The following is a 27,443-nucleotide window of genomic DNA, read 5'->3' on the forward strand; positions in this document are numbered from 1 at the left end:
AGCCTTGGCAGGCATCGGCCAGAAATTGTCATAAATTCATTTTTATATGCGAATCGAATTGGCAGGCACGGAAAGCAGAAAGTAAAAAGTAAAAAGGCGGCCCACAAAAGCCACCGATCCACCCGATGGAGATGGAAAGTGGCAAAGTGCGGACTGTGGACTGCGGACTGCGATTCCGTGCGATGCACTCGCCGCGTATGGAAATGAAAATTTTATTAGGCATATGCAAATGTGTCAACTTTATGTGCAATATTTCGACACATTTCGACACTTGTTGCCGTAATGAACTCCGTTGCATATTTCAGCAAATGTCGAGAGCACAACTGTTGCACGAATGTTGGTGGGAAATTCGCGGGCTTCATAATGCGCACAGCCAATTGAATTAAACTAAATGACAGCCGGTGCATATATGCACTTTAAAGCCAAGAACTGAATGAGATTGTCTGGGTTGGGTGTGCATAAATTGCTGCTATTGTTTAAATATTTGCCAACATAATTAACTTAATTCAATTGGATTTCCATTAGAGCCGCACGCACAACTCGAGCGAAGGAGCGGAGAGACTGCCTCGATGTTTGCCCAACCAAGGTATCCCCCATGCCAGTCAAGGATTTGGATATCCTGTGCTGCTGATTCAAAGGATTGGCCCTGCATAACATATGAGCTGGAAGCCGAGATGCGCTGCGCCCCTTTGACTTTGTCTACGACTCTTCGATGACGTCCTCTATTGACTTTCGGAATCGAATCGAATCGAGTTGCTTCGAAGGCAGCAGCAAATCACACAATAAAATAATTGATTCCATTTGAAATGCACACACAAAGTGGAGACTCGACAGTATGCGGGTCGTATCGCAACAGACAGAGGACTGCATTGGCCGTCTAGTGCTGAGTACAACTTTATTTTCATTGTTTGCAGATTTAACATTTAACGCAACACAAACACGGAGCAGCAGAGTCAGCTCAACTTTGGCTTATAGTTCGGATCTCTCTGAATCATTTATGCGCTCCGCAGGAGTCCTTCGATTAGGCCTCCTTGTTGACCGCCTTCAGCAGCTCCTTGCGGGTCTTGCGGCGCATCCTCAAGTTCGAGATGAGGCGCACCGTGCAGAAGTAGCCCAGCTCCACGATACTCAGCATGGACACGCCCATGAAGAGGCCCAGCAAACCGCCACAGTTGGCAAGAAAGTCGGTGGTGCCATAAAGTTCCGACCGCCGGGATGTGAGGAACTGCGCCTCCTTGAAGAAGATCGACACGCGGGACATCTTCATTCTGTGGAACACCGAAATAGATTCACAAATATTATAAAAAATTAAAAAAAGTACTCAAAGAAAACCATAAAATATTTATTGCTAAAATTGTAAATTTTTAAAAACAAAAGAATATAGAGATAATTATATATTGTTTCTGACCAACTTACCCTTGTCTCTTGGCGCTCTCCTCTTTTCCCTCCGCCGTATCTGTATTTACAACTGTCTTGTAATCAAAGTCAGCCTGGGAGATTTCAGCCTCATAAGCAATGGAGGTGCAAGATGGCAGACAATTGCACTCCGTTTCTCCCCGTGTATTTTCCCCCGAGTTGATATTCCCCTGATTGAATTCCCTAAGCAGCAGTTCATCCTCCGCTTGGTTATAGCAATTCAAGCTGGCATCGCCGCAAACAGGCATATTTACATTACCTAAAAAGAAACTTTAATTATCTAATTACCTTTGGACAAAATAAGAAACAACTTACGTGGCATTGAAAACTTTACACAGCCGCATTTTGTTAAAGTGAAATTAGCCAGGCACTCCAGTTCGCAATTACTTTGGGAGTAGATGTTAAAGTAACGCAGTTCTCTTTCTTTCTGGAAATAACACTGCCGACGATTGGGTTCGTAGTGCTTTAGGCCATCCGAAGTGGTAATGATTTTGGGACGAATGGAAATGAGTACTTCTTGATCGTAGGGTATGCGGAAGTATTGCTTGGACACTTGGGCCACATCTCCAGGAGTATGTAATAAAATCTACAAGGGATATTTTTTAAATAACACCTTAAAATATAGAAGTTAGTAAAAATATTACCTTAAAACCCTGAACTGGACCACGGCACAAGTCATCGAAATCCATTTCAACTCCACCCATAAAGAGATACAGACCAGCTCGAGCTCCCGGACCCAAAACTCTATTGGGATAAGGTGAAGTGTCCGCACTAGCGCTATAACCATCCTCCACATTCCAATCCATGGACAGACGATTCTCCTCGCGGAATATAAAGTCGGGAATAATGCTGCCACAGAAGTGTTAAATCAGAAAGATATTTCCTTATCATCCAAAACCCATTCTTACCCTTCAGCTTTGAAGATCTCCGCAGGACTCAGCGAATTGAAACTGTAGCAAACTCCATCCTCGGTCACAAATTTGTGGAATATATCACTGCATTTGACAGGCGAGTTCCGCCACTTGCAGTTGAGATAGGTGTCATCGAAAAGCGGAGATACTTCGGTGAGTGCATCTATTATTTCCATGCCCCTCCTGGTCTTTTTTCCCAAAATTACATCGTGCAAGTGGGGCTCGCAAACCTGCGCCACTGCGCCATATAAACCTTTTCTATTTGAAAAGTACTCATGAGAAATTCTTTAAGCTGGATACTCAACTTACGTCTTTTCGGTCAAATCCGGTATGCCAGTGATATTGCTCCTAAAATCCCGCAGTTGATGATTCGAGCCCGTGAAGTTAAATATCGCCCGGCGGGTTTTCGTCTCCGGACAAACAGTGACGGCGGGAAAGGGAATCTCCCACACGGGAGTGGACTTCTCGGCGAAGCTGACAATCACCGGATTGTTGTTCCACTTGTCCCAGATGTTGAGGGTCAACTTGACGCAGGTAAAAACCGATAGGACGAGCACACAGATCCAGAAGAGCCGCTCCAGCCAGGGCCGCTTCTTCTCCCCCAGATACCTGATGCCGTGGATGGTCGTATAGTCGCAGTACTCGTGGATGATGGCCTTGGCCGCCTGGAAGCCGCTGCCGTATTTGATCTGCTTTTTGGTGTCCACCTCGTCCTCGCTGTCATCGGATACGGTTTCCCGGAATGCCGGTGCCATCCGGGCCATCAGTGCGGCCCGTTTCCATTGATTCGCCGCCGAGGGAGGCGGACGCACCGCCACCTCGTGACTCGGCGTATGGGGTTGTGTACTTTCCGTCGACATCGTCGGTCCGGCGAGCTCGAGATCCGTTGACTAAGTCAGCGGTGCGCACGCAAGACTCCGGCCTTTATATAACCCATCCGGCGGGGTGCGGCTGCTCGGGGAGCTCGGCGGCTCCAGAGAATTGCGACACGCATTCCCGCATTCCCCCGCATTTCCCATTTTCCACGTATTTTTCGGCTTGAGCAGGTGGCGTTTTCGGTGGCGTTTCAATTACTTCATTTCGCTAAGCTCGCGTAATTTGCAAACTGGCTCTAGAGAAGAGTCTCTGGGGTTACCCACCCCACTACCTCCCACCAGGACCCACCTAATTGTCAACTCTGACCTAGTGGCCACTGCTAAATGTTACCTTTGAGCCTGCACTAGGCGAGGCATTCTAATTAGCCGGCGCGCACTTTAAGCTCGCCAAGCCCCGGGTCACCGCGTCCTCCACGAAACCGAGAAACCGGGAAGCCGGGAAAAGTGCGCCACCGCGACAGGTGCAGCCGGGGTTCCACTTCCATGGCCAAATTGAAAAAGGCAACTTTCCGGCGCACCGGGCTTATGCATTTTAAATCCCGGCAACCACTCGACGACCAGCACTCGACTGCAGGCGCTTAACTCGTAGACTCGACCTCGAAACAAAATGGCAAACGGCCGCAGACGCCGACAATGTCGAGTCAAATCCTCAGGTTAAACAAGGCTCCACAACGGATATCCCGAAAAGAATTTATAAATCGAATAGGATACACTCTTATGAAACAAAAATTATATTGTTGCGAGAAATTTGTAAAATTGAGTAAGCAGATACCAATAATAAAACATGGTTAAACAAAATTTAACATATTTTAAATTATAAATTGAGGATTGTACTAGTTCAACCATTCTAAAAACTAAATTAATAAGTATTCAGAAACAACTGTTCTCTTCATTTATTTACAATGAAGATTTATTTATTTCATTTCCTAAAAATGTTATAATTAATCCCAGAAACAAATGCTTTAAGCTCTTTAACAAAGCCAACATACCCTCTAATTAGAGTAAGTAAAAAACTCAATGACCAGCGGCAAGGACACAACAAAAATGGAACTCCGACAGGCAACACCGCACAACAGGATGCGACCATTTTGGCTGCGCATTTTAATAAAGTGAACTGCATTCGGGGCATTGTGTCTAAATTTTTCGGAGGTCCTGGTGAACGCGGCCAAAAAGGAAAAGCGGGCAAGTGGCGCACCTTAACTCACCCTTTGTTGGCAACTTTTCATTATTGTGACGTCGTGCCTTCAACAATGTTGGCATTGTCCTTGCACTTGCTGTTACCTGTTTTCTGTTCCCTTTGCCAGCCGTCAACATTTACACACTTCTCTGTCTGGAAAAGTCTGGCGATCTTCATTTATTTTAATGAGCTGCGAAATAGAATTTCTGATGCGTCGCCAAAAATTAAGTTGGGAAAAGTCCCGCCATTAAAGAGAAGTAGCTCCCAAGTAAGAAAACCAGTAAGACTCAATTGAATATATATCTATATATATATTTGGTATTCTCGTTTGCATAATACATTTCACTTTTTATTTGGTTTATATGCTTTAGCTGGAGGACATTGAATTGAATGTTGTTACTGTTTACAAATTGTTTGCTTGGTAAGTACATAATACGTTGATTATCCTATTTACATAGCCGCTACTTTTGATATAGTTATTACAGAATATAGTCGATAGTAATGTTACGCATATTTGATTACGATCCTAGATAATGTATAGCAAGTTTCTCCGAATTTGTTTTTGAAACACCTGTTGTCACTATGCTACTTTTGATATACAATTTGCGTGGGTTAATTTGGTTCCAACTACGATTTCGTTATACCTTAAATGATATCCAAAAAATATTAACATCGGTTAAAGCCGCCGCCAGACTTTGTTTGTCTGGGTATTAACAATGATCTTATAATTCCATAATTTGTATCCTCGTTGTGGGTATTAACTATATACAAAGCTCGATTACCGTTCAAAAAGCACCGCCGAAAGGCGATGACAGTTTAAGCTTTCCACAATTTTACCTATACGTTCACTTATGCAGTTCTGAAACCCAAATAAACACTCCCGTTTGAAACGCCAAACCCAAAGGACATGCAGACAACACAAACACAAAGCCGTTTACAATTACAATTACAATTACACATAAACGTACTGAGGGCTGTAATTGATATAGCAGTTCAGTATATATCTGCTCGTATGTCATACCTATGGCTAATTTAAAATGATATGTTTGCTGTAATTTACGTTATTCGTTCCACTTGTTTGTTTCCCGGCTTTTAAGCTTCCCTGCCAGGTTAGTCTGTTACAAAAATACTGAAGAAGTTGCACTTGTATCGGGTTACGACAGCGCAAGATACCACTTCGGAAAAGGCGGCTTCTGACCCTCCCATTGACCTCTGACCTATTGCGGTGCGAGGGCCATACTCAAGCTGCTCGACATCAGGCTCAAGGCGTTGGCAGTGGGCGCAGCGGTTGGCCCAGAAGTTTCCTAGAAAATAAACAAATATATTCATAAATAATCATTTATAAATATTAAGTGTTTATTTGTAAACTACTAGCAGAGAAACACTGAATTTTCATAATTAAAATGTCTACGTACAAATATAAAATCAAAACTTAAACTTTAACAAAAAGCTTTGTTCATTGAAATCAAACTCATTAAGTATTAATTAAATCTAGATTAACAACTGTTCTTTCTGCATAATTGCCTTAATTGATTTGAAATTTCCTTCATTCTGAATATTTTGTTTAATCAATTTACCAAGACTTATTCATACTCACAATGCTCAGGGTTCGGACAATGCAGGCCCTGGTGGCCGGCGGCTCATCCGCCTCCAATCCGGGGGAGCTGCCCCGCGAGGAGACGGAGCCGTTGAGCAGCTTGACATTCAGCTCATCCGAGTGATGGGTCTGCTGCGAACTGCTCGAGAGTCGTCCGTCCAGGGAGAGATCGTCCCTGTGCTGATCCTGCAATAGAATCATTAGGGAATCTCTGCCGGGCGAGGGGATGGGCATCGAACCCACCTCCTTGGGACTCCCGCTGGGGCTGAATTTGATGTCCAGGCAATTGGAGTCCATGTCGCTGGCATTCCCATTCTCAGCCGATCCCGATGCCATTATGATTCCCGTTCCCGAGGGCGACAATGGCGAGTGGCCATTGTTGTTGTTGCTGGCCTCAGTGTTGTTGTTGTTGTTGTTACTAATTTTGTTATTGTTATTGTGCTCCTTGTTAAGCACTGATGATGCTGGCATCTGCTGCTGCTGCTCCTGCTGCTGCTTTGTGGCCAGCTCATCGGGGGAAATCGCCGAGTGTCCATTCTCCACGGCCGCCGTTGCAGTTGCAACATTGTTGGCGCCGCCGGTGCTGTTGGCCTCATCATCGCCCAGCTCGTAAATGTTAACCATGTGCGCGGCCTGTGCGTGGACCATCAAATCCCAAGGATTGGCGAACGCATCCTTGCAAACGGCGCACAGCAATTTGGCGCTCGTCGGTGGAGTCTCTGCAATTTCAAAAGGGGCAAAACGGGGGAAAGACATGCGAGAATTAATTAGTTATTTAAGTTGGAATTTGCAGGGGCGCCGACTGCGGAGGCTCTGCTGGCGCATAAATAACTCAATTTTAAATGCATTTGCAAGCAGCCGCAGGACATGAATCCACAGACATCCTGCTGAATGGCCGGCAGATGTTGCTGACTGGCAAACAGAGGCCTCCGCCTCCGCCTCCGACTCAGAATGAGCCTTAGACAAACACACACACATTTCGGACGGAGCCGGGGCAAAAAGTGTTTAACAATCATAAATTAATTGCCAACAGACAAGCTGCCGCTGCCGCTGCCACGCCCCCCAAAAGAGGAGCAACGCCCACTTACTTGCACTCGCCGCAAAGGCAACATCCTGGCACTTGCATGTGAACCTCAGCTTGCAATAACTTTTCTTGTGGTCCAATAACTCAGACAGCTCGCCGAAGGACTCCCGGCAATTGCCGCAGATTAATGTGTCCGGATTGCCTGCGAATATGCAAAAGGATATGGGTCTTAAAAACGTGTTGCAACCAAGTGAAAAACTGTGGAGAAAACCAGACACTAGAACCCTATTCGAAATAAAATAAAAGCTAAGGTTTGCTTTATCTCTAAATATTTTTAAGTGTTTATTCAAGGAAAAAAAATTGATAAATCCACGTTCCCCTAAATTTTTTAAGGTTCTTCAAAAATATATTTATTTTCAACTCAGTTAAATGGTTCAATTAAATGCGATCGTATGCTAATGGGCCAGATCTTAAGCTCAGCCTGAAGTAGTTGATTTTTGTCCAGGACTCGATCCTTTTTTCGTTTCACTCGACTCTCCAAATGCAATTGTTGGTCCTTCAACGCGGAAAAGGGTTTAGGATACGGAGCAGCTTCCATGGCACTTTTTCTCCGATATCTCAGCAAGTTGGTTATGGCATTTATACGCAAATCAGGCTGAATCGCATGTCTATTGTTTCGGGGCTGTTGCTTCAACGACTTTGCCTCGTCGGAGTTTTCATTCTGAATATTCAGCGAAAAGCTAATCACATTGGGAACCTCAGCAATGATCTTCTTCGACGGCTTAGTGCAACAGGGCAACTTTTTGGTAGTGGATTTCGTAGGGCGAGTAGTTGCAGGAGGCTTTTGAGTGGTGGACTTGGTGGCCTTTGTTTTCGGGGCCTCGGAAGGCTTCGCCCGAGTCGTGGCTGTCGTCTCCTTGTTCTTCACATCCACGGTAACCGAATCTTCGGCCTTTGTGGTTTCGCTGCACTCAGTGGTGGTTTCTGTATCGCACAGCTCCTTTCCCTCCTGATCCTGAGCGCACTTAGCCGGCTGGTCCACCTGTTGTTGGATTTGCTGCCGCTGGCCAAAAAAATCGGACAACTGTTGCAGCAACTCCAGTTGTTCGGCAGTTGGCGGCGCATCCTGCGACTCCTTTGTTTCCCCCACTCTCGGCAGGGGAACAAAGGGCGGCTGGAAGAGATGGGCGGCCGGGAACTCCTGACTGTATCGATTCAACTTGACCGTCGGCATCTGGGAGTGGAGAAGGGATCTGTGAGATGGCCTCAGATTCGCGACGGGCTCAACCTGAATCTCCTGTTGCCGACTTTGTGGCTGCTGTTGCACCTCCAATTGCGGCGTGTACCTCATGCCCGATTTGATGCCCGAGTTGGCCGCCTGCTGATTAGAACCCTGCGCCGTAGAGTGCTTGTTGGCCAGCAGACTGCCCTTCAAACTAAGGACTCCCTTCACGTAATCCGGCGGCAGGCGCTGCTGTGACTTCGCCTTCAAAAGAGGCAAGGACATCGCCTGCTCCTGATCCCCGACGACACTGGATATGGTTGCAATCACTGAGATAATGGTGATGAGAGCTGGTCCACGTCCTTCACATCGACACATTTCTCATTTTCGGAGAAGCTGTCGTCAGGCGACAACATTTTTGACACGTTAACGCAGGAAAACTAGAAACGCCTTAGTATTAAATAGTTTACGAAGTACTAAATAATTCTTATTATTTTACCATATTCTAAAAAAAATGATTTCAATCTACAAAACTATTTAAATAACATTAAACGGAATTATCCATTGCTCAAAATATACAAATATTCCCCAAAATAAACTTCGGTAAGAAATTTTATTGTTTCATTTTTCTCTTAGTTACCTCCTAATAGCTCACTCCTACTCTTTTTGGAAACTCCCAAGATGATACCACAGGCAATCATTAAAATATACTTCTCCTGCTTTATCCCCAATTTTTCAGCTTCCCTTTGGGCAAACCCAATACTCACTGTAGACTTTGAATGGTCCCCATTGCTGATGCAAACTTAATTGCTCCTGAGCATGTTGCTGCTGTTGCTGTTGCTGCTGCTGCTGCTGTTGTTGCTGCTGCTGTTGCTGTTGCTGCTGTTGATGTTGCTGCATCAATTGGCTGTGCAATTGTAGTGGCGTCGCCGCCTGATGGGGCTGCGGTTGCTGTGGGGACAATGCCAGAGTCAACGGTTGCAGCAACGGTTGCTGATGTTGCTGCTGCTGTTGCTGATGTTGCTGCTGCTGCTGCTGATGGGAGGAGGCAAAGGAGGCGGCTCCAACCGGATACGGCTCGCCGAGCCCCGTTTGATTAGCAATTATCGCTGACTTTGCATTTTGCGGCGATGTCGTCGCCTGGACAGCCACGCTGCTCTTCAGCTGGAATCCGAACGGTTGCTGGTGGTGCGGGTGGTGCGGATGCGGGTGGTGCTGCTGCTGCTCCTGTTTGTACTGCGACCAGTGGAGGGCGCCCGGAGTGGCCGTCGCCGTGCCCGCCACCGCCGCCGCATTCGAGAGCAGACTCTGCTGATGCAGCAGCAACTGTTGTTGCGGCAGGAAATTGGCCATCGCCGCCATGGCGACGGCAGCAACCTGTTGCTGGTGGTGCTGCTGCTGCTGCTGCTGGTGATGCTGCTGCTGCTGCTGTTGCACGTTCTGCAGCAGTTGCAGCTGCTGTTGCTGCTGCGGCTGCAATCCATGCTGCTGCTGCTGTTGCTGTTGCTGCTGCACGGCCACCGCCAATCCGCTGCCGTTGGTCATCAGGCGCTTCCGCTTCTTGGCCCGCACTCCATTCGAACCACCCCCGCCCACTCCGCCGCCCCCTCGCAACAGCGCCGAGGAGCAGTAGCTGTCGTAGAAGTAGTCCCTGCGAAGAGATCAAATTTGTTATTTATTTTATTTATATTTTACGAACCAAATTAACATTTTTTTGATAAAATAAGTTTCTTGAATAGAGCAGAAATATAGATTAATTCAATTTGACTTATTTTGTTTGTTATGAACTCTAATGCATAATTTGTATGACCATCTTTAACGTGTTAAAGATACGTTTAATAGATATTAAGTGTGGGTTATCCGCTCAACAAACATTTGTCCGCTAATTGAAGTGTCATTTGCGGTCAACACCAAAAAGAAAGCTGCTGAGAAACCAACAAAAAAATTATAAGCTGTTCTTAAGTCCCAAAAACGAATAGTATATACCCTGGACAACTAGAGATACATTTTTAGTAAGCTGTAATAAACATTTTTTAATAAAATAATGATTAATTCGAGTCTTATAAATGTATCTTTTATTTATACAAAACTAAAAAGATCTATTAGTAGTGCTACTTTGGGTCTCCGCTGGAAATTCATGGAAATCTTTGAAAAATCTGACATGCACAGGAGTCAAAAAAAAATTGACCTTCACATAATCCAAAAAATTTAAACGCAGTTCGTTCAGGAATTCCATCACAAATCTTTAAAGGTATGCCACTTTAAGATCAGATAAAAATTGTACGAGTTGTGACTTCTGGAAATTCTGACTTGGGTCTCCTATTGCAATTTACTGGAAACCCAGAAAAATCTGGCATAAACAGGGATAAAAAAATTGACCATCTCCGATTTAAAAAATGTAAAAGCAGTTCGTTCGGGAATACCTTCACAAATTTTAAGAGATACCTATGCCACTTTGAGATCGGACAAAAATTGTCGTAGTTAACGAAAGGGTCAAAATTGATAATATGGCAAATTAAACAAATGTATTATTTTTTTATTAAGCTGTGGTACTGCAAGTTATTAATATTTAGCGTTAGAAAAACAGGAAAGTTACTTTTTCGACCACCTGACCGAGTTCACCCGCAAATATTGATACCCTCTCATTAACTGCAAATGAACAGCCTGCCAACTGTTGCCCGACCTCACTGTCAGTCAGTCAGTCAGTCACTCAGTTACCCAACCCCCGAGTTCGTCAATATTTGTTTAGGCTGCCATTGCCGCCGCTTGAATTGTCATTTGGCAATTGTGTTTGTGTGTTGGCCCGCCCGTCGGGTTATGTTGCCAGTGATTGATACAAATGCCGAAACAGGACGAAGGCTCCCCTCCTGGCAAAGCCAACCAATTGTGGTCAGATAAGTGGGGGTGGCTCATATCCGAGTGTATCGGCATATCCTGGCAAGGAGGCGGAGTGCAACAATTGCGGCTTTTTCGGTCAGTTTGTGTGCGGTCGACGGAGGGCGGGAAAAAGGTGAGCAGCCGTTTAATGACAAACACGAGAGCACCTGGCCATACGAGTATGTAGTTTCATAGTGGGGGGCTGACATGTTTGCGTTTTAATTACAATCAAGTCGATGTCAGTTGGCATTCCCCCTGGTCGATGTACCTTTTAAAGCCAACGAAACGCACTTCGTTTCGGCGTCATTAAGCTTAAATTAAATATTTCCACACGAGTTGCTGGAGGTCTGGAGTTCTGGAGTTCTGGAGGTCTGGAGCTCAAGGCCCAAATAAATTGTGAATGTCGCTCAGTCATCATTAAGGCCGCGCGACGACAAAGACAAACAAGTGCACATGTCAGCGGCAGGACATTATGGCATACATTGCAACTGTCACTCACAGGATCCACAGGGTACTTCCCTATATTGTGTGTCCTCCTGTGTGTGTGAGTTGACGCAGCACTCGAACAACGGCTGACCCTCTCTTTCCGAGGGAAAGCAAAGTGAAATGGAGACGAAAACTTGGCCGAAAGTATTCCGGCTGGGTCCAAAAAACCCGGCTAGCCGTTGACAGCCAAATATTTTATGCCGGATTGCCGTTGAAACAATGGGCGACCCCATCGCCTGATGAATGGTTTCTTATTTATTTATTTATTTCCTGTGCGGACCCCGGAAAACCCCACAACAACAACAACAAAAAAGAAAGCCAACCGTTAAATGATATGTAAATAGAGTCTAAGCAAATGCCACATGGCGGCGTTAAATTGACCAAAGTTAACTTTTGATTAAATTGAAATGGGGCAAAAGTGAACTGGGATTCCAGATGGAGTCCTTCGTAATCCTGCGTAAGGCTCACCAATCGTTTCCGGTTTTGCTCACATTCTGGCGTTTCCTTCCGATCTGATGCGCTTTCGGTTCGGCCACCATGTTGACATCTGTAGAGAAAGAAAATTGGTAATGGAAAATTTTTAATGACAAAAGGCAATCTGTTTTATGCCCCCAAAAATGTGAATACACAAAAAATGTTTGCTCTTTGAAGTCATTGTCTAAACATTAAACAAAAAGCTGGGTTGGACAAAGGCGATTCTTTATTATTCTACTCTTTCATTATGCAAATGAATGGAGAAGATGTGAGTGATTAAAAATGTTTTTCTCTTTTCAATGTGCATGTCCATCGGCCAACTGCATTCCTCGGTTAATTCAATCTGGCTGCTCCCCAATCATTAATCTTAATAAAAGTATGCAAAAGCTGGAATAACCATTGTCAGTTCTTGTTTATGCATAAAAAGCGATGATGTAGAAGCTTAAGTTGCAGATAGTCGCAGCCAAAATGCTCTGAAGATTTAAATATACTACTTAAAAGTGATAAACTAACTCATCTTATCTTCGTTTAGTGTTAATTATCTACAAAACTTTATGCTTGTATTTTGTATTCGTTTATTTTCTTTTATTTGATTAGAGTGTACAAAAATCTTCACAAAGGCTAACCGCATTTGGTTTTCCAATGAAAAGGGTGCGACAGAGGCTGTTTTTCTTTTTTTGTATGCAAAGCTATTTTTAGGGAAAGGGAGGCCCACGCTCGTTCATCATAATTCATGACAAAGTTTGAAGTGCGACGGCTGCGCCACCGCTCCCTCAGAAAAAAAACAGAAGGGGAATTATTCAGAGCAACCAAGAGCTATCTACAAATTGGTGGGTTTGGTTTAAAAAAAAATACTACAAGAAAAGCGGGCGTGATGGCTTCGCCACTTTCTTTTTACAGCTGCTTTATTTCCTTCTTGGCTTTTCTGTTACTTGCGCTTTCCTTTTTCCTGCCTCGCTGTCCGACTCTTGGGCTGGCAGGCTATAATTAAGATTAAGGATAAAAGCGTAAGAAGGATTTGCACAAGTTCCAGCCAGCCGGGGAAAGCCCCCTCCTATTTTCCCCCAGTGTAAATCGCTTTAGTTGGCCTGGCCGCATTTCTCCGGGCTTCAAAGTCAATGGCGCGTAGCAATGAAATATTACGCCAGCCGGCCACTCCGTTGTTGGTTCTCTTTTTCCTAATCAGTGGAATTAGCATTCCATATTTAGCAAACTGCATTTGCATAAGCGGGAGTGCTTTTTATGAGAGCCGCGGAATTTCTCTTTCCGTTCGCCGGCGAACGGGGCGTATGAATATGAAGTATCCGCAGCGTTGCCGCCAGCAGCAGAAGCAGCGTCATCAGCCGACACAGAGCACTAAGTGCATTAACTTGTTCTCCACACGAGACACACGCACTGCAGAAGAATAAAAAAAATAAAGGCAAGTGAGACTTGCAGAACCGTCAACATGCCAGCTGCAACTGGCGTTGAATTATTTCATTAAACGCCGAACGACTAGACTGTCAGATAGTCGGGAGGGGGGGAAAAAAGGGCAGACACAGAAGACAGTCGACTGTCGACTGGCACAACATTGAAATTTCATTAAAAGTATCGTGCCAAGATTTATGTCGGCCGCACTTTAAGTTTTTGCGGCCGGCAGCGACTTCCGCCCGTCGAAATACTCAGACATCAGTGCGGCGGAGGTTGCCCGGAGATATGGCCACTACACATGCCAGGATCCTCGGGCCAGGGGCCCGCTCCTTCATTACTATTGCTTACTATGTAAGCCATAAGCCAACACAAGCCATCGCAACCCATCCGCACCTTTTCCTGGTCCTCCCGCCGCCTTTGTGGCTTTTTTCGCGCGTTTGTTCGATTTTAGTGCAACGCTTCCGCTGCCGGCGGCCATTAACCCGTCGACTTCCCATCCCCCAACCCCTTTTAGCCCCGCGTAAACTGGCAATATCCCACGGACATGCAACTCTGGCCAAGGCGAGGACGAGGGTTAAGGTCTGGAATGTCTATGCAAAGCAGCAGCCTTCGTTAGCGCGGATTTCAAGGCACACGGCAGTTGCACAGATTTAAGACAGCCGTTTCCTCATTTTTAACTAAAAAATTTAAAAATTAAAGGTAAACTACACTAAGGAATTAAACAGCGATTTTGGGTATTGATGGCTGAAAAACTAAGATTCTGTTGATTTTATAAGAAACCAAAAACACATCATTAATTGGAAAACATTTTTATCATATTAAAAGAATTATTAAGTCTTTCTTACCAAAAGTAACTTTCAAAGTATTTATAAACTGTTTATATACTGGAGCTCTTAAGCTGGACTTTAATTCATATTTTTTAATATTACTTCCCATCTTATCTTCTCTTTGGCTTCAAAAATATCTTATAAAAGTCATTATCACTTTAGAAGGTATTCCCATATATTATTAAATATTAAGTAAATGTTTCTTGTCATATTTTCAGAAAATCCCCCCGCACGCACATTGCAGGGATTGTGGCAAGGACTCACCTAATGTCTGGCTGAGGACCGTCTTGCCATCCTCGCCGTGGCAGGCGTTGCGGGCATCGAACGGATTGGTGAACTGCACAAAGGCGTAGCCCTTGTGCATGGAAATGCCTGCGGGGCACACGGATATTGAGATACTTTGTGGGTGAGGAAAGGAGGCGGCTGGGTGACAAGGACTTACCCGCGAGGCGGCCGTAGATCTGAAACATGCGCTCCACGTCCGTTTTGGAGCACTGGAAGGTATTCAGATTGCCCACGAAGATGCGCGAGTTGACCGCCTGCGGATCCTGCGAGTTGGTCTGGTTGGACAGCTTGGACAGCTTCATGGTGGCGGCCGAGGACGAGGACCCTAGTGGCGACGTCACAGGACCTGCCAAGGACACGGGCGCAGCCGCGGCGCACGTGTGTCCAAAGTACAAGAACGCAATTCTGGCGAAAACCCTCCTGTTGTCCTCGTTTTCAATGCTGCGTTTCCCTTTCCTTTTTGTTTTTTGTTTTTGGTTTCTGTGGATTAGACAGGGCTTTTGTCGACGGCTTATTGCATTTGCAGTCGGATTGTTTTCCCCTCGCACTTCCCAGCGGAATTTTCACTTTTTAACGAATCCAAATCTGTGAGCGGCCGCAGATTGTCCGGTTGTTTGGTATTTCGCTGGGAAATCTGAAAAATAAGAGCAAAACGCCACGCACAATAAATAAAAATCACATTCGCCTTTGTCTGCGTTTGTTTGTTTGTCGTCAGGCTTAAAAATCAAATGGATATCAACGGATGGATCGGTTGCTGTCCGCGTATTTGTGTTTCATTTAAATATGGGTATGGCTTTCGGGTTTTGCGTTTTTGTGTTGTTTTTGGGGTTTAAATCTTAAACCAAGGCAATTAAAATGCAAAAGTGCCTTTTTAATTAAAACAAACTTTCTGTGAATTAAAGCTTAAATAATAAAAATATTCGGTTATGCAAGCCTTTCTGTTAAAAAACTCTTTTTATAACTATAAGTAAAGTCAGAATTTCAGAATGTTTGTGTTAAAAACATTTCTTTGATATATATAGCTTATATATATTTCTTTCCTGTTTATGGGTATTTTCCCCTTAATTCTTTCCTCATATTTATGTACATTTGCTTTTACTGGAAACATGTTTTGAGCTTGTTATTAAATTAAATAACTTTCGAATGGCTTACACACACAAGGACTCGCCCAGTTTCGCACCCATTTTCCTCTCCCCGGAAAACGAGGGAAAATGATAAAAATGAGAGGAGGTGCCGAAGCAGCAACAACAAAGAAACTTTTCTGCCGCTCTTGTAAAAGTGAAAAATTAAGCGTTTTTATTGCGCTTTCGATGGCAACAGTGCAGTGCCTCCTTGTCCAACACTCTGCCCCTCTCGCTCCCACTCACCCACACCAATACCAACACCACCACCACTACCACTGCCACCACCGCCATTGTGGCAACATGTGTGTTAAATGTGTGCGTGTGCGGCTCCTTTGCATATGTGGGGGTGTGGGTGTGAAAAGGGCATTAAAATGTACAAAAGACGTGCATGAAATAAAAATAAAACATGCAGCCATAAAAATAAAATACTCGTGTACTAGCAAATTGTTAATGTGATTTTTATGCAATCCCCCGCCCCTCAGAATTTATTGCGGATTTATGGGCGCGCCAGTTGGTGTTAATTGTGAAAGCTTTTGGCGCTTTAACTTGAATCTAATATGGAAAAAGTCAGCCAATGGTAAATCAAATATAAACAAAATCCCATAATAAATGTTAAATGTATTTCCATATAAACCATTATCATTAGTACCTAAAAAAAAGTAAAGTAATAATCAACACATTTTTATGAAACCATATTATAATTTTAGTTTTAAAACAGGATTTTTTTTCTATTTTGCGGAAGTACATTATTTTTCCTGCGGCTGCATAAAGTTAGTAAATACAGTAGAATCCGGTTATAACGACTTTCAAGGGACCGACCATTTTTCGTCGTTATAACCGGAAGACGCACTAAGCAAAAGGAAGAAATAAAAAATTTTTTTTGATTATTTTATGGTTGCTGTGTTTGTAATAGGTTTTTAAAATAAATCAAATTAATTTTTTTATTAAAACGAAAAATTGAATAAATTAAATTCAAAACCATAGGTTTTTCTAAATACTGAAAACTGAATGAGCTTATTATTGCACATATTGCATTTGGCAAATTAAAACATTCAGTTTTCACCGAAAAAAGCAGAAAAAACTAGAAATATAACGGGTCATCTCATGGAATAGGCTACAAGGTCTGCACACGCAGTGTGTAGTCGGCATTGCACTTCGACTCTCTCTCTCTCCCTCTCTCTCTCTCTTGCAGCAGCGTAGTTAAGGCGACAGCTAAAACTAACAGAGAGTTGTGCCAGTGCAAGATCCTTCGTGTCGCTGCTACGCACACAAGCAAGGGTGCCGATCACTGACAAATTCATACATTTCTAACAGCGTGTTTTGATGCTTAAATTTGGAACTACGGCACTGTATTTTTTCCGGCACGACGCAATATCCGGTTAAATTTTTCAATTTTCTTGAAAAATTTCATTCTTATAAGCGGTTTGTCGCTAAAAGCGGAAACGCTCTAAGCGGAGGCCCTTTCATATAACTTTGTATGGGGACCAACCAAACCATCGAGTTTTCGTCGCAAAACCCGGACGGACACTATAAGCGGAGTCGTTATAACAGGATTCTACTGTATTCATTGATCACTATCTACAGCTTTTCCCATCAGTTTTATTAAAAGCGCTTTCGCATTGTTTGGCATAAATCAAACGGAGGAACCAGAAAAGGAGTCGCAAGGAGCTGGGATATATTCATGGCTTTGGCTGCATTGTGCGCCAGTTATGAGTGAAAGGCTCTTTATTTATTATAATGGCATTCCTGCCTGCCAGTCTCCTGTCTGGTTTTCATCCATTCATTCACCCATTCAGGCATTCATTCACTCGTTCAACGGATTCTATTTTTGTGTCGCATTGTCCTTGCAAATGAACGAACAACGCCGATGGCAAATCCACAGAGAACAAAAACTGCAGATGTTTGGAGTTGATAATTTAGGATATCAAACAAATATCTTTCTTGCTTTTTCAAACCATACATTAACATGTAAAAATCCAAAGAAAGAATTTGTTTTAAACTTTGTGAGTCTAAAATTGGTTTCAAATGATTTATTTTGAATACATTTCTCATTGTGCATGGGATAACAGCTTCCTTGAGGTCTGACGTTCATCATTGTGGAAATCCTACAACAATAGCAACAACCACATTCAGTAAAACCCCCCTGTGAAGTCGTATTGAATAAACGCTTGAATATGCAACAGTTTTTGTGGCCTACTTTTCGGGGCTTTCGGCATATTAATGAAAGCAACTTTAATTAAGACGAGAATAGCAGGAGCTGTCTTCTTTAAGATGACTATGTTTAATCCTGCGGACTTCAGAGTGCGGTAGTAGAGCTTCTCGAGGACCAGCAAGTGGTTAGTTAACTCGGCCTAATTGTAATTAACTGCACTACGAAGCAAGTCGACGGCCCAAGTTCAACCGCTAGAAAATGTGCAGGAAATTGCCGTAGTTTTTCCCTCTCTTCCCTTTTCAGAGTCCTGCTGCTTTCATAGGCCCACAGGACAAAGGCAGCCACCGTTTGCACTTTTATTTTCCAGACTCCTGAGCGCAAAAGTAAATTAAGACGCTTCGTGGCAAGTGAGTAAGTAAAAGTCGTCGCCGGCTAAACTCCAGGATTTCCACAGAGGCGCCTCCTCGTTGGCACATGTGAGCTGAACTTTGTAATTGAGTGTGGAAAAGGCACACAAACAGGGTTTTTAGTCCGGAAAAGCCGGAGATTTAATGCTCTTGGAAAGGAGTTGAACAGCAGATACATATTTCAACTAAAAGAACAAATTAAAACTGCAAAAAAGATAAAAGATTAAGCATTTAAGCCAATAAAAGATTTACAAATTGAAATAAGTTCGATTGCATTTTTACTTCCCATTTATGATTATGTCAAACCAAATGTTCGTTTATTTAGCAAATGACCTTCCTAGCTAATTGACCCTCCCCACAAAGTGCCTAATTACTTTTGCTGCATCCGCTCAGGATCGGGATGCCTAATGCCCCGCATTGTCTACGGCTTAAAGTCAACGACTCGGTGGACTACATTTCGCTGCTGCTTTTCCAAGTATTTTACTCTCCTATTTTCCTTGTTTTTTTTTTTTTTTGCAGCAGCAGTTCGTGTTAAAGCGTTTTGATGGGACCTCGACGTGCCATAAATAATGCAGCAAGCCATTAAGCCGGCGAAGTTGTTGAAGAGCCAACGATGCGATGCGGCCAGGATTATCGGAGGCGAGCGATCAAATGTCAAAGGACACATTTCGTCACCACGCCTGTTGCTATTTACTGCCTACCTCGTATCATCTTGTGCTTTTTTCTTCATCTTGTTCGCAACCGTACATATGTTTATATGGCAGACAACTTTTCATTTCAAATTGCCCGGGGGGACGAAGGGGGTGGTGTTGATGGCAACCCTAATAGCGAAGCACAAAAAATGAATAGACGCCGTGGCCCATTGAAAGCCGAAAAGTCAACAAAGGGTGGGCGGACTCACTCCCAGAGATCCGGGGCAGATAGAGCGACAAATAACCCCAATTGAAGGGGGGTGGGGGAAAGGGGGGTTGGCCAAAATGGAGAAGGAATGATGATGATGACGTGTGTGTATTGACAAGCCAGCAAACAACTTTATTCATAAGCAGTCAAACAGGACGAAGGCGGTCCAGGATGTGGCAGACCAAGCCATCCAGAACCCGCAGACGTGACCCCAGTCAAGCCAAACTGAATCGGATCCAGCGAGCTTGGAGTGCATATGCAGACACTGAGAGGAAAGTATGCCCTCATTCACATAAAGTTGTAAAACAATTATCTGAAAAAAAGATTCCATAAAAAACCTTTGCCAACAGAATCCTAATTACATATGAAACATTTGTTTGATTGTTCTAAATTAAATGGTATTCATAGAGTTTTTTTTTTCTAAGTGCATCAGTATGTGCCCAGAGATGACTTCACGTCTGCTGGCGATAACTCAGCGGAGTTTATGGAATTCGGAGCACACCAGACCTTAGTTTGAAATTCATACTTGCTGAAGAGTTTAAATTCGGAAAAAGAAGTCAATATTTTCGATAAACAGTGAACGTGTCACAGGGCGATCATTGTCCCTTTTGTTTGCTGTTAATTTATCGTAATGCACAAAGCAATTTACAGAAGAATAAGTGAAAAAAGAAACAAATATGTAAATGTATTTACAGACGTATTAAGTGCCAACTATTTGCATAAATAACAAGAAATTAATAACAAACACACGGCGCCATGGCAGCAGCCGCACAAAAGTTAATAATTGCTGCATGTCAACAGGCTGTGGAAATGGTCGGAAAATGCTACTGACATGTGGACCACATATAAATGAAAAATATGCCAGGGGGTGGCGGAAAAAAAAAGGAAAAACACAGGGCTTCGAAGCCGGAATACCATTTTATCACTTGACAGTAAATGCGTTTTATTGCGCTGCTCATTAAACAAATTAAATTTGCAACGGATAAAGTGAAACGAGAAAATCGGAAAGTATTTAAACAATTAAATCGCCAAGAAATTTGCACTTTAAAATGACGAGCATCCAACTCTGCGGGTATTCACATGTTGATCATTGCAAAATAAGATTTTAATTGCTGACAGATATTTCCTCTATTTAAATTCCTTAAATAAGTAAAATAAAGTATGAAAGAACAACTGCAACTGACAGTATAAAATTAAAATTGCAGAATGTTAATAATTTCAGACCTACCAAACCGTAAACGTTTTTATTAGTTAACCATGACAACCGCAACACATTGGATTACCATGGATTAGATATTTTTAGAAAAATAGTGCCAACAACAGTTATAAATATCACAATCTGTCTTTCAATCAGAGTAAACGCGTCACGAAAAGAGAAGATTTTTCTCGCACACCAATGAAGCTTTTTGCATTATTGCTGATTTTATCATTTATAATTCTGGCCAAAACAGACGAAAAAGACCAAAAAATAAAACCGAGGATCGCCGGCGGGTTTCGGGCCAAGCCCTATACCATCCTTTACATAGTTGGAATCGTCCTGTCCGAGAGCTGCCATTCCAAGCTGGAGTTCGGAGCCGGCACAATAATTGGATCCCAATGGGTCCTCACAGTGGCCACTCTGTGCAAGTACAAGTACGTTGAGGTCCACATCGGATCGAGGAGAGGCTGGGAGGGCTTTGAGATTTCGAGGGTCTACAAGGAGAACTACTTCATCCACCCCAACAAGAAGCACGATGTGGCACTGCTGAAGTGTCCGCACATGAAGTGGGACAATCGCATGATCAGAATTCGGGTGCCAAACGCCAAAACTTGGTCGGACCGCCACGTGGACAACCTGACAATATCCTGCGGCTGGGGAGCGGAGAAGAGGCATGGACCGCTGCAGAACTGGCTGCGTTGCATGGTGGTCAGGATCATATCCAACGAGGAGTGCGCCAAGGATTATCCACCGCTGGCCTCCTGGCAGATGTGCACCTCCGGCTTGGGTGGCAAGGGAATCTGCGAGGGGGACCTCGGCGGACCCGTCGTGGGAATCACCACAGTGAAGCCCGTCGTCTTGGGGATGATGGACCTCAGTCCCGACGACTGTGCCGTAAATTCAAGTCAGCCATCGATCCACATCCGCGTAAGCGATCACTTAAAGTGGATATACAAAGTTAGCTACATCGAATGGGTGAGTTTTCTTTACAAAAAGAAAATAATGGTTTTTTATATTTGCCTTTTTTCAGTATTAATAATGCTGAACGGAATATATATGCCGAAATACAAAAAACATTATGTGTTCTTTATCAATTGTAAAATACTTAAAACCCAAATAAATTAAAAGATAAGCAAATATATGAAATATTTAAGGTGGTAACTAATTTTACCCTAATTGTTATTTTGGAATGATGATTAAAATTCATTAAAAAATTATTGTAGGTTTGATTTTGTTCAACACAAACTCAACAATAAGAGTTTATTGCAGCCTAAAAGTCTGCTGCACCATTTAAAATTACACCACTCTAACATAACTCGATAATTTGTTTCGTTTGTAACGTTATAATTTAATGCGATTTGGGCGTATTATATATAGCCGCTACTGGCACGACCGTTAAAGTGTTAAATTTATTGTTATTGTGGCCTTTGCTCGCAGTTGCAGTTGCAGTTTCACTATTTGTTTTATTCGCCTCTTTTGGGTTCGGGCTGCGGTTCTTTAGCGCGCATTCATTCATTATCGCCAGTCCCTACAAAATACACATATGCACATGTGTATATATACGTAAATATATCTGGTGTGCGGTCCGTCTGGTGTGGCAATAAAAATGGCTTGAATATTTTTCAGTTTGTTATGCATTCTCCTGCCACTTGGCCAGCAACAACAATTATGAATAACTCGCTGCATAATGGCCAGCAAGCTGTTCTGTTCCTATGGAATTCCTGGATCGATTACTGGGATGTGGGCGTGCTGGGCGTGTATGCATTTATACATACATATATATCACTCCGCCAATTACGTGGAAAAGGGAACTGATCGGGGAACTGCCAGTCGCGACGACAGTAATCAAATAATTGTTGCACTCGCTGTCATACGTATCGCTCGTTGGCTTTAATTATTTGCACAGTTTTCGACTCGGTAATGGACACTTTGTAATAAGGATATGCGGATAAGGGCCTGAATATGCCAACGATTACCCGATAAAAGCAAAAGCGGATTATTGTGGAAATGCGACTGAAGGCCTTTAAACTCTAACGAATACTTTCGTAAATTATATTGTTCGTACACAGATTCCAAACTCAGTAGCCCGAAAATCTATTCCGAGATGTCTTAGTATATAAAACCCTTCAATAGCCTTACTAGGTTTGTAATGTGAACACGCATAGAGAGTATATATTTAATATATATTTTTTTTTACAAAATTTTATTAAGTTCATAATTGAAAATAACTAGTACGAATTGTTTGGCCTTTGATATATCAAAATTGTATTCTATTCCTGGCTTTACCATGGCTAAAACTACGACCGCTGCCTCCAAGTGGCCAGTGTTCATCAGCCACAGCGCTCAGTACAACTTTCTGCGGGAATATTTCCTGGGATGCGGAGATATTTCTCCAATGACCTTAATTGAGGAGGCGGCAAGCGCTTGGCAGCATCTCAGTCCGCAGGACAGGGCCTTGTTTGAAGAGGAGGCCTATCTGCCCGCCAGATTTGGCCAATTAAGCGACTGGGCGATCAGGCAGAGCATTGATGTCCTGTCAGCAGAGCAAACCACTGTGCGCCACATTCCCTCAAAGTCATCTAAAAAATCCCGGAGTGGTAATGCCAAATCGCGTAGAAAGAAGAAGCAGCAGAAGAGGAGTGCAGCCAGCAAGAAGCGATGTCCAGTGTTCAGGAATTAAAGGTGAAGGGCAAGCACCTTTAACTCGAAAACTGTGGGAAAACTTGACTGTTAAGATTACGTTAATACTGCTATGATGATAGTCCGGAATGGAAAATATAAGTACACTTGAAAGTCAAAAAAAAAATTTTTTTTTGGGTTTCGGAAGTATGACTATTGAATAAGAATAATCAAAAATATCAGTTGGGGCTATCGCATTTCAACTCAATTACACTCGGTTGACCCAATCGAAAACAACAGATAGTTAAAGCACTAATCTATATATTTAGCTGTAACTTCATAATATGAAAAATTACTTCTCACATTACAACCATTTAAATAATACCCTAGCTTTTTGGAGCGCGTCATCCACTGAAATCCTTGTACGTACAACCCACTTGATATCGAATGATTCACCCACGCACAAACAGAAACGGAAACATTTATTCCACTTGAAAGGACTTCATAGGTAATTTAATTGTTGCCGATTTTTTTTACAATAAATTCCATTAAACAACTTTTTGAAAAGTATATTATTGAAAATCATATTTATGTTCGTTATTCGGATTGCTGAAGAGCAAATTTTGTGGCGCCTATTTAATTATCCAATTACAGCAGACACATCAGCAGTGCGAGAAATTAACTTAAATGCGAAAATATACGCCGGCGGCTCTTTAAACATTTTCAAGCGAAAATCCGCCGAAAAATGGGAGGGAAAAGGGGAAAATCGTGGGGGCGGAATAGGCGGAAGCCAAAACACCAATACGAAATTTTTTGGCTATCGCTTTTGGTTGAATGCGGATGCGGCGGATTCGGTTTGGGTCCTGTTTTCGGTTTTCGGTTTTTACTGTCGATATTTTGCACTGTTTGCCGTTGTTATTTGTTTGTTGTTCCTTCGGTTTTGCTTTTTGCCAACACACGCATTTTTGTGGTCCATTAAAACAGTCAACGGCAGCAAATTTCGTTTAAACTCGCTGGTTAGAGTTTGAAAATTGATTTATTTATTGAGTTAAAGATACTAGTAAACAGCAAATAGACCAGGGGGACTAACTAATGACATAAAGGTTACCTGATATAATTTAAACATGAAAATACGCATAATTTTGAATTATAAAAATCTAAAAAAAGGTAAAGGCTAATATTCCACCAGAAGTTAAGAAAATCGTTTAAAAATATTTTGACTGGTACAGTTAATTGATTTAATTACTTTTAAATGAAATAATATTAAAATATTGATTGAATATTATTTTTTGGTTGTATTAGAAATGTACCTAGATACATCTGCGAAAACAAGCAGGTACCTAAGTTTGTTTTTCCCATCTCTGATGGTGACGTCGCGTGGAAATTGGCTCAAAACAACAAGAGAAGGCAGGGAAATTCGTGGAAAATCGGCGAACAAATATAGAAAACTCTACGAAAAAGACCAAAGCAAGGTCAAGTGAAGAGAGCTCTCCCTCCCCCTCCTTCTCATTCTCTCTTATCCACCTCTCTCCCTCGCTCTTTATGGGTTGCCACGACTAACGTCACCGACAAGAATGACTCACTCATCAGGAACCGTAACTAATTTATTGAGAGGCCACTGTATCCACTCTCTCTCTCTTTCTATCCCTCTCTTTATGTGGGAGAGCGTGTGCGCAAAGTACTTGTTCGAAGCGACTGGCGCATGCGAGCGAGCGGGACAGTCATATTCCGAGGTGGCCCTCAAAACAAGTTGAGAGCAAACTACAGTAAAAACAAGTACAACAACAACCAGTTGGACTGCCACCAGAGGCAGCAATTTTCTTCAATCGCCGCGAAGATTTCACAGCGTTTGGGCGTGTTTTTTCCGTATCTGCCTCAGCAAAATCACATATGCGGGCTCAATTAATTCATAAAAGTACACCCAACATTCAAGAACAGGAAGAACGCCGTCACAGTGCTGCATTTAATCAAAAATATTGATTGGAAAACTCTCGCGTATAATTAAACTCCACTTCCAATTCGCATCTCTCTCTTTGTACGTGTGTGGGTGTAGGCCGCATTTGTATTAGTGCGTGAGCAAATTATTGTATAATCGCCAAAAAAAAAATAATAATAGCAAAAACGCCAACGCCAGAGCAAAAAGCCAATGAGAACAACCTGCTAAGCTACGGAATAAGCAAAAAAAAATTAATAAACTGCTCAGGTGAACTTTACAATTACAACTACATTCAAAGCAGTAATTTTTTAAAATAACTACAATATCATATTGATATAAAATAAAATAAAATAAATACATCTAAAAACTCGCTGACCTACTGAATTTGATAGATACCACAAAGTCATTATAATAAAACACCTGCATAAAAACCATTCAACAAAACCAGTTGAGCTACTTACAATAAAACCAGCTGATCTACCGAATAGAGCCCTCTGCACCAATAAACTTAATTGAGCTCCTGAATTCATCGATTACCTAGACATCATGCAGGCGATCAAGTGTGTGGTTGTGGGTGACGGAGCGGTGGGTAAAACCTGCCTGCTGATCAGCTATACGACCAACGCCTTCCCTGGAGAATATATACCCACCGTGTTCGACAACTACTCCGCGAATGTGATGGTGGATGCCAAGCCCATCAATCTGGGACTCTGGGATACAGCGGGTCAGGAGGACTACGATCGCTTGAGGCCCTTGTCCTATCCCCAGACAGATGTCTTCCTCATCTGTTTCTCACTGGTAAATCCCGCATCCTTCGAGAACGTGAGGGCCAAATGGTTCCCCGAGGTGCGTCATCACTGCCCCAGTGTTCCGATCATCTTGGTGGGCACCAAGTTGGATCTTCGCGACGATAAGCAGACGATCGAGAAGCTGAAGGAGAAGAAGCTGACACCGATTACCTATCCCCAAGGACTGGCGATGGCCAAGGAAATAGCTGCCGTGAAGTATCTGGAGTGCTCGGCCCTGACCCAAAAGGGTTTGAAGACCGTCTTCGATGAGGCCATTCGATCGGTTCTATGTCCAGTGGTTCGGGGTCCCAAGCGACACAAGTGCGCCCTGCTCTAAACTTTGAACCCACCAAAAAAAAAACAAATGGAAGAGAAATTTTCCAAAAACTGGAGAACAAAGCGCAAAATTCTGTGCAAAATGTTCATATTCATTCGCTTTGTTGGGATTACAGTTACAGATAGTGTGTGAGTGTATCTGAGTGTGCGAGTTTAGGGTGTGAGTGTGACGGCATGAGTGTGTGATATTTTTGTTTTTATTGTCAGTTTTATGTGGGGGAGCAGCAGCCAGAAATGCGGATGGGGGTCTCTGGGGGGCAGATCACGCATAGGAAGATATATACACATAAGCATATAAGTATGATATTGTGCATACACGGGAAAAATTTATGTGGAAGAACTTTTTTAACTAATCCACATTGCCTTTTATGGCGTTTAAAATGTTTAGTCATTTGAAATTGTTTTTTCAACTAATCATGAATAAAATATTTAACATTTTGAGTGATTAATATTTCATAAATTGGGAAATTTCGACTACATTTTATCGCGTTTTTTATTAAATTTTGACGAATAAACAATTAAAAGCATGTACTTTAAGTCCATATTAGGCTAGAAAACAAGTGCTTTACTAAATGTCCTAAACATACCCAAGAAATATTTTTTTGCCGTGCTTGCGAATTAGTTGCGTTTGCTTGCAAAAGAAACTCGGCCAGCGAAATGTATGACAAATCAAATAAAATTAATTGTATATAAATCTAGACGATTTAAAGCTCTCAGCGCCCCAAACACAGTCACTATAACCAGAAACAGAACCAGAACCAGATAGCTCTTATCTGGCAGGGGCAGCACAACCCAGGCAAGGCCCCGCCTTTGGCCAATATCTGAACAATCGAACGGGGGATCGGGAAATCGGGGAATACGGCAAGCCGACATAAAAAAGCCTTCACTTATATAGTAGTTAGTGTTACGTGTGAATGTGCGTCTGATCAATAGTCTTCCCACTCGATGCATTTGCCTGCACTTGATTTAATGTATACTAAATGCACAATTAGCCTCTACTTTGATGTTAATTTATATACTGATATTTATGTTAAATAAATGCATACACTTTGCCAAATTGTTTTCACGAAAGAGAGTTAAATATAAAACCAATTTATTTATATTAACACATATTTACCAATAAAGAGTGTAATAATAATCAATAATAAACGTTTGTGAAAAGCTAAGCAAGCCGATGTCAAGTGAATTATGTTTGGGCCATAGTGCATTGGAGATTTATGTGGCCAATGCACAGTGGTCGGGCTTGTATGGAACCGCGGCCATAAATACTTCTAGTTGTGCTATCGCTATGAAACTTTCACAAAAAATCTATAAAAATATTATAAATACAATATACAAAAATTGACCGGATCGTACCACTATATCCTATAGCTTCCATAGGAACGATTGGATCAGTGCAGTC

The 27,443-nt window shown here is 42.7% G+C and overlaps 6 protein-coding genes across 8 annotated transcripts in view; 3 read left to right on the forward strand and 3 right to left on the reverse strand.

The window, feature by feature from the left end:
• Positions 1 to 832: 832 nt before the first annotated feature.
• LOC108086963 (pickpocket protein 28) lies at positions 833 to 3,207 on the reverse strand. Its single transcript, XM_017184076.2, has 6 exons — positions 2,637 to 3,207; positions 2,325 to 2,585; positions 2,061 to 2,265; positions 1,732 to 2,002; positions 1,417 to 1,675; positions 833 to 1,268 (listed from the first exon to the last, which is right to left on the reverse strand). The coding sequence occupies exons 1-6, from the start codon at positions 3,185 to 3,187 to the stop codon at positions 1,022 to 1,024; spliced, it is 1,794 nt and encodes a 597-aa protein (XP_017039565.1). The 5' UTR covers positions 3,188 to 3,207; the 3' UTR covers positions 833 to 1,021.
• A 1,459-nt stretch (positions 3,208 to 4,666) lies between these two features.
• Positions 4,667 to 27,443, reverse strand: part of LOC108086985 (probable serine/threonine-protein kinase yakA) — a 39,755-nt gene continuing 16,978 nt past the window's right edge. The window contains exons 2-9 of one of the 2 annotated variants that reach the window (XM_043209184.1): positions 14,739 to 15,215; positions 14,561 to 14,668; positions 12,054 to 12,132; positions 8,990 to 9,873; positions 7,065 to 7,202; positions 6,220 to 6,695; positions 5,977 to 6,162; positions 4,667 to 5,683 (exon numbers count right to left, since the gene is read on the reverse strand). In XM_043209184.1, coding sequence (XP_043065119.1) covers positions 5,597 to 5,683; positions 5,977 to 6,162; positions 6,220 to 6,695; positions 7,065 to 7,202; positions 8,990 to 9,873; positions 12,054 to 12,132; positions 14,561 to 14,668; positions 14,739 to 14,883 — 2,103 coding nt within the window. In that variant the 5' untranslated portion in view covers positions 14,884 to 15,215 and the 3' untranslated portion in view covers positions 4,667 to 5,596. Of the gene's footprint in view, positions 5,684 to 5,976; positions 6,696 to 7,064; positions 7,203 to 8,989; positions 9,874 to 12,053; positions 12,133 to 14,560; positions 14,669 to 14,738; positions 15,216 to 27,443 lie in introns of both variants that reach the window. The other variant, XM_043209182.1, reaches the window with a different exon arrangement.
• Positions 7,369 to 8,661, reverse strand: LOC108086986. Of its 2 annotated transcripts, XM_017184116.2 has the most exons (2): positions 8,289 to 8,661; positions 7,369 to 8,234 (listed from the first exon to the last, which is right to left on the reverse strand). In XM_017184116.2, exons 1-2 carry the CDS (start codon positions 8,598 to 8,600, stop codon positions 7,422 to 7,424), a joined length of 1,125 nt encoding a protein of 374 aa, XP_017039605.1. In that variant the 5' UTR covers positions 8,601 to 8,661; the 3' UTR covers positions 7,369 to 7,421. The 2 variants fall into 2 exon arrangements, with proteins under 2 accessions (XP_017039605.1, XP_017039604.1); XM_017184115.2 differs by having other exon boundaries at positions 7,369 to 8,661.
• Positions 20,515 to 21,499, forward strand: LOC108086966 (serine protease 1-like). Its single transcript, XM_017184079.1, has 2 exons — positions 20,515 to 21,337; positions 21,393 to 21,499. Exons 1-2 carry the CDS (start codon positions 20,561 to 20,563, stop codon positions 21,396 to 21,398), a joined length of 783 nt encoding a protein of 260 aa, XP_017039568.1. The 5' UTR covers positions 20,515 to 20,560; the 3' UTR covers positions 21,399 to 21,499.
• On the forward strand, positions 22,485 to 23,168 carry LOC108086965. Its single transcript, XM_017184078.2, has one exon. It carries the CDS (start codon positions 22,650 to 22,652, stop codon positions 23,040 to 23,042), a length of 393 nt encoding a protein of 130 aa, XP_017039567.1. The 5' UTR covers positions 22,485 to 22,649; the 3' UTR covers positions 23,043 to 23,168.
• On the forward strand, positions 24,796 to 27,207 carry LOC108086981 (ras-related protein Rac2). Its single transcript, XM_017184109.2, has one exon. It carries the CDS (start codon positions 25,464 to 25,466, stop codon positions 26,040 to 26,042), a length of 579 nt encoding a protein of 192 aa, XP_017039598.1. The 5' UTR covers positions 24,796 to 25,463; the 3' UTR covers positions 26,043 to 27,207.

This window comes from Drosophila ficusphila, unplaced genomic scaffold (genome assembly GCF_018152265.1).
Source record: "Drosophila ficusphila isolate 14025-0441.05 unplaced genomic scaffold, ASM1815226v1 contig_106, whole genome shotgun sequence".
NCBI classification, from domain to species: Eukaryota; Metazoa; Arthropoda; class Insecta; order Diptera; family Drosophilidae; genus Drosophila; species Drosophila ficusphila.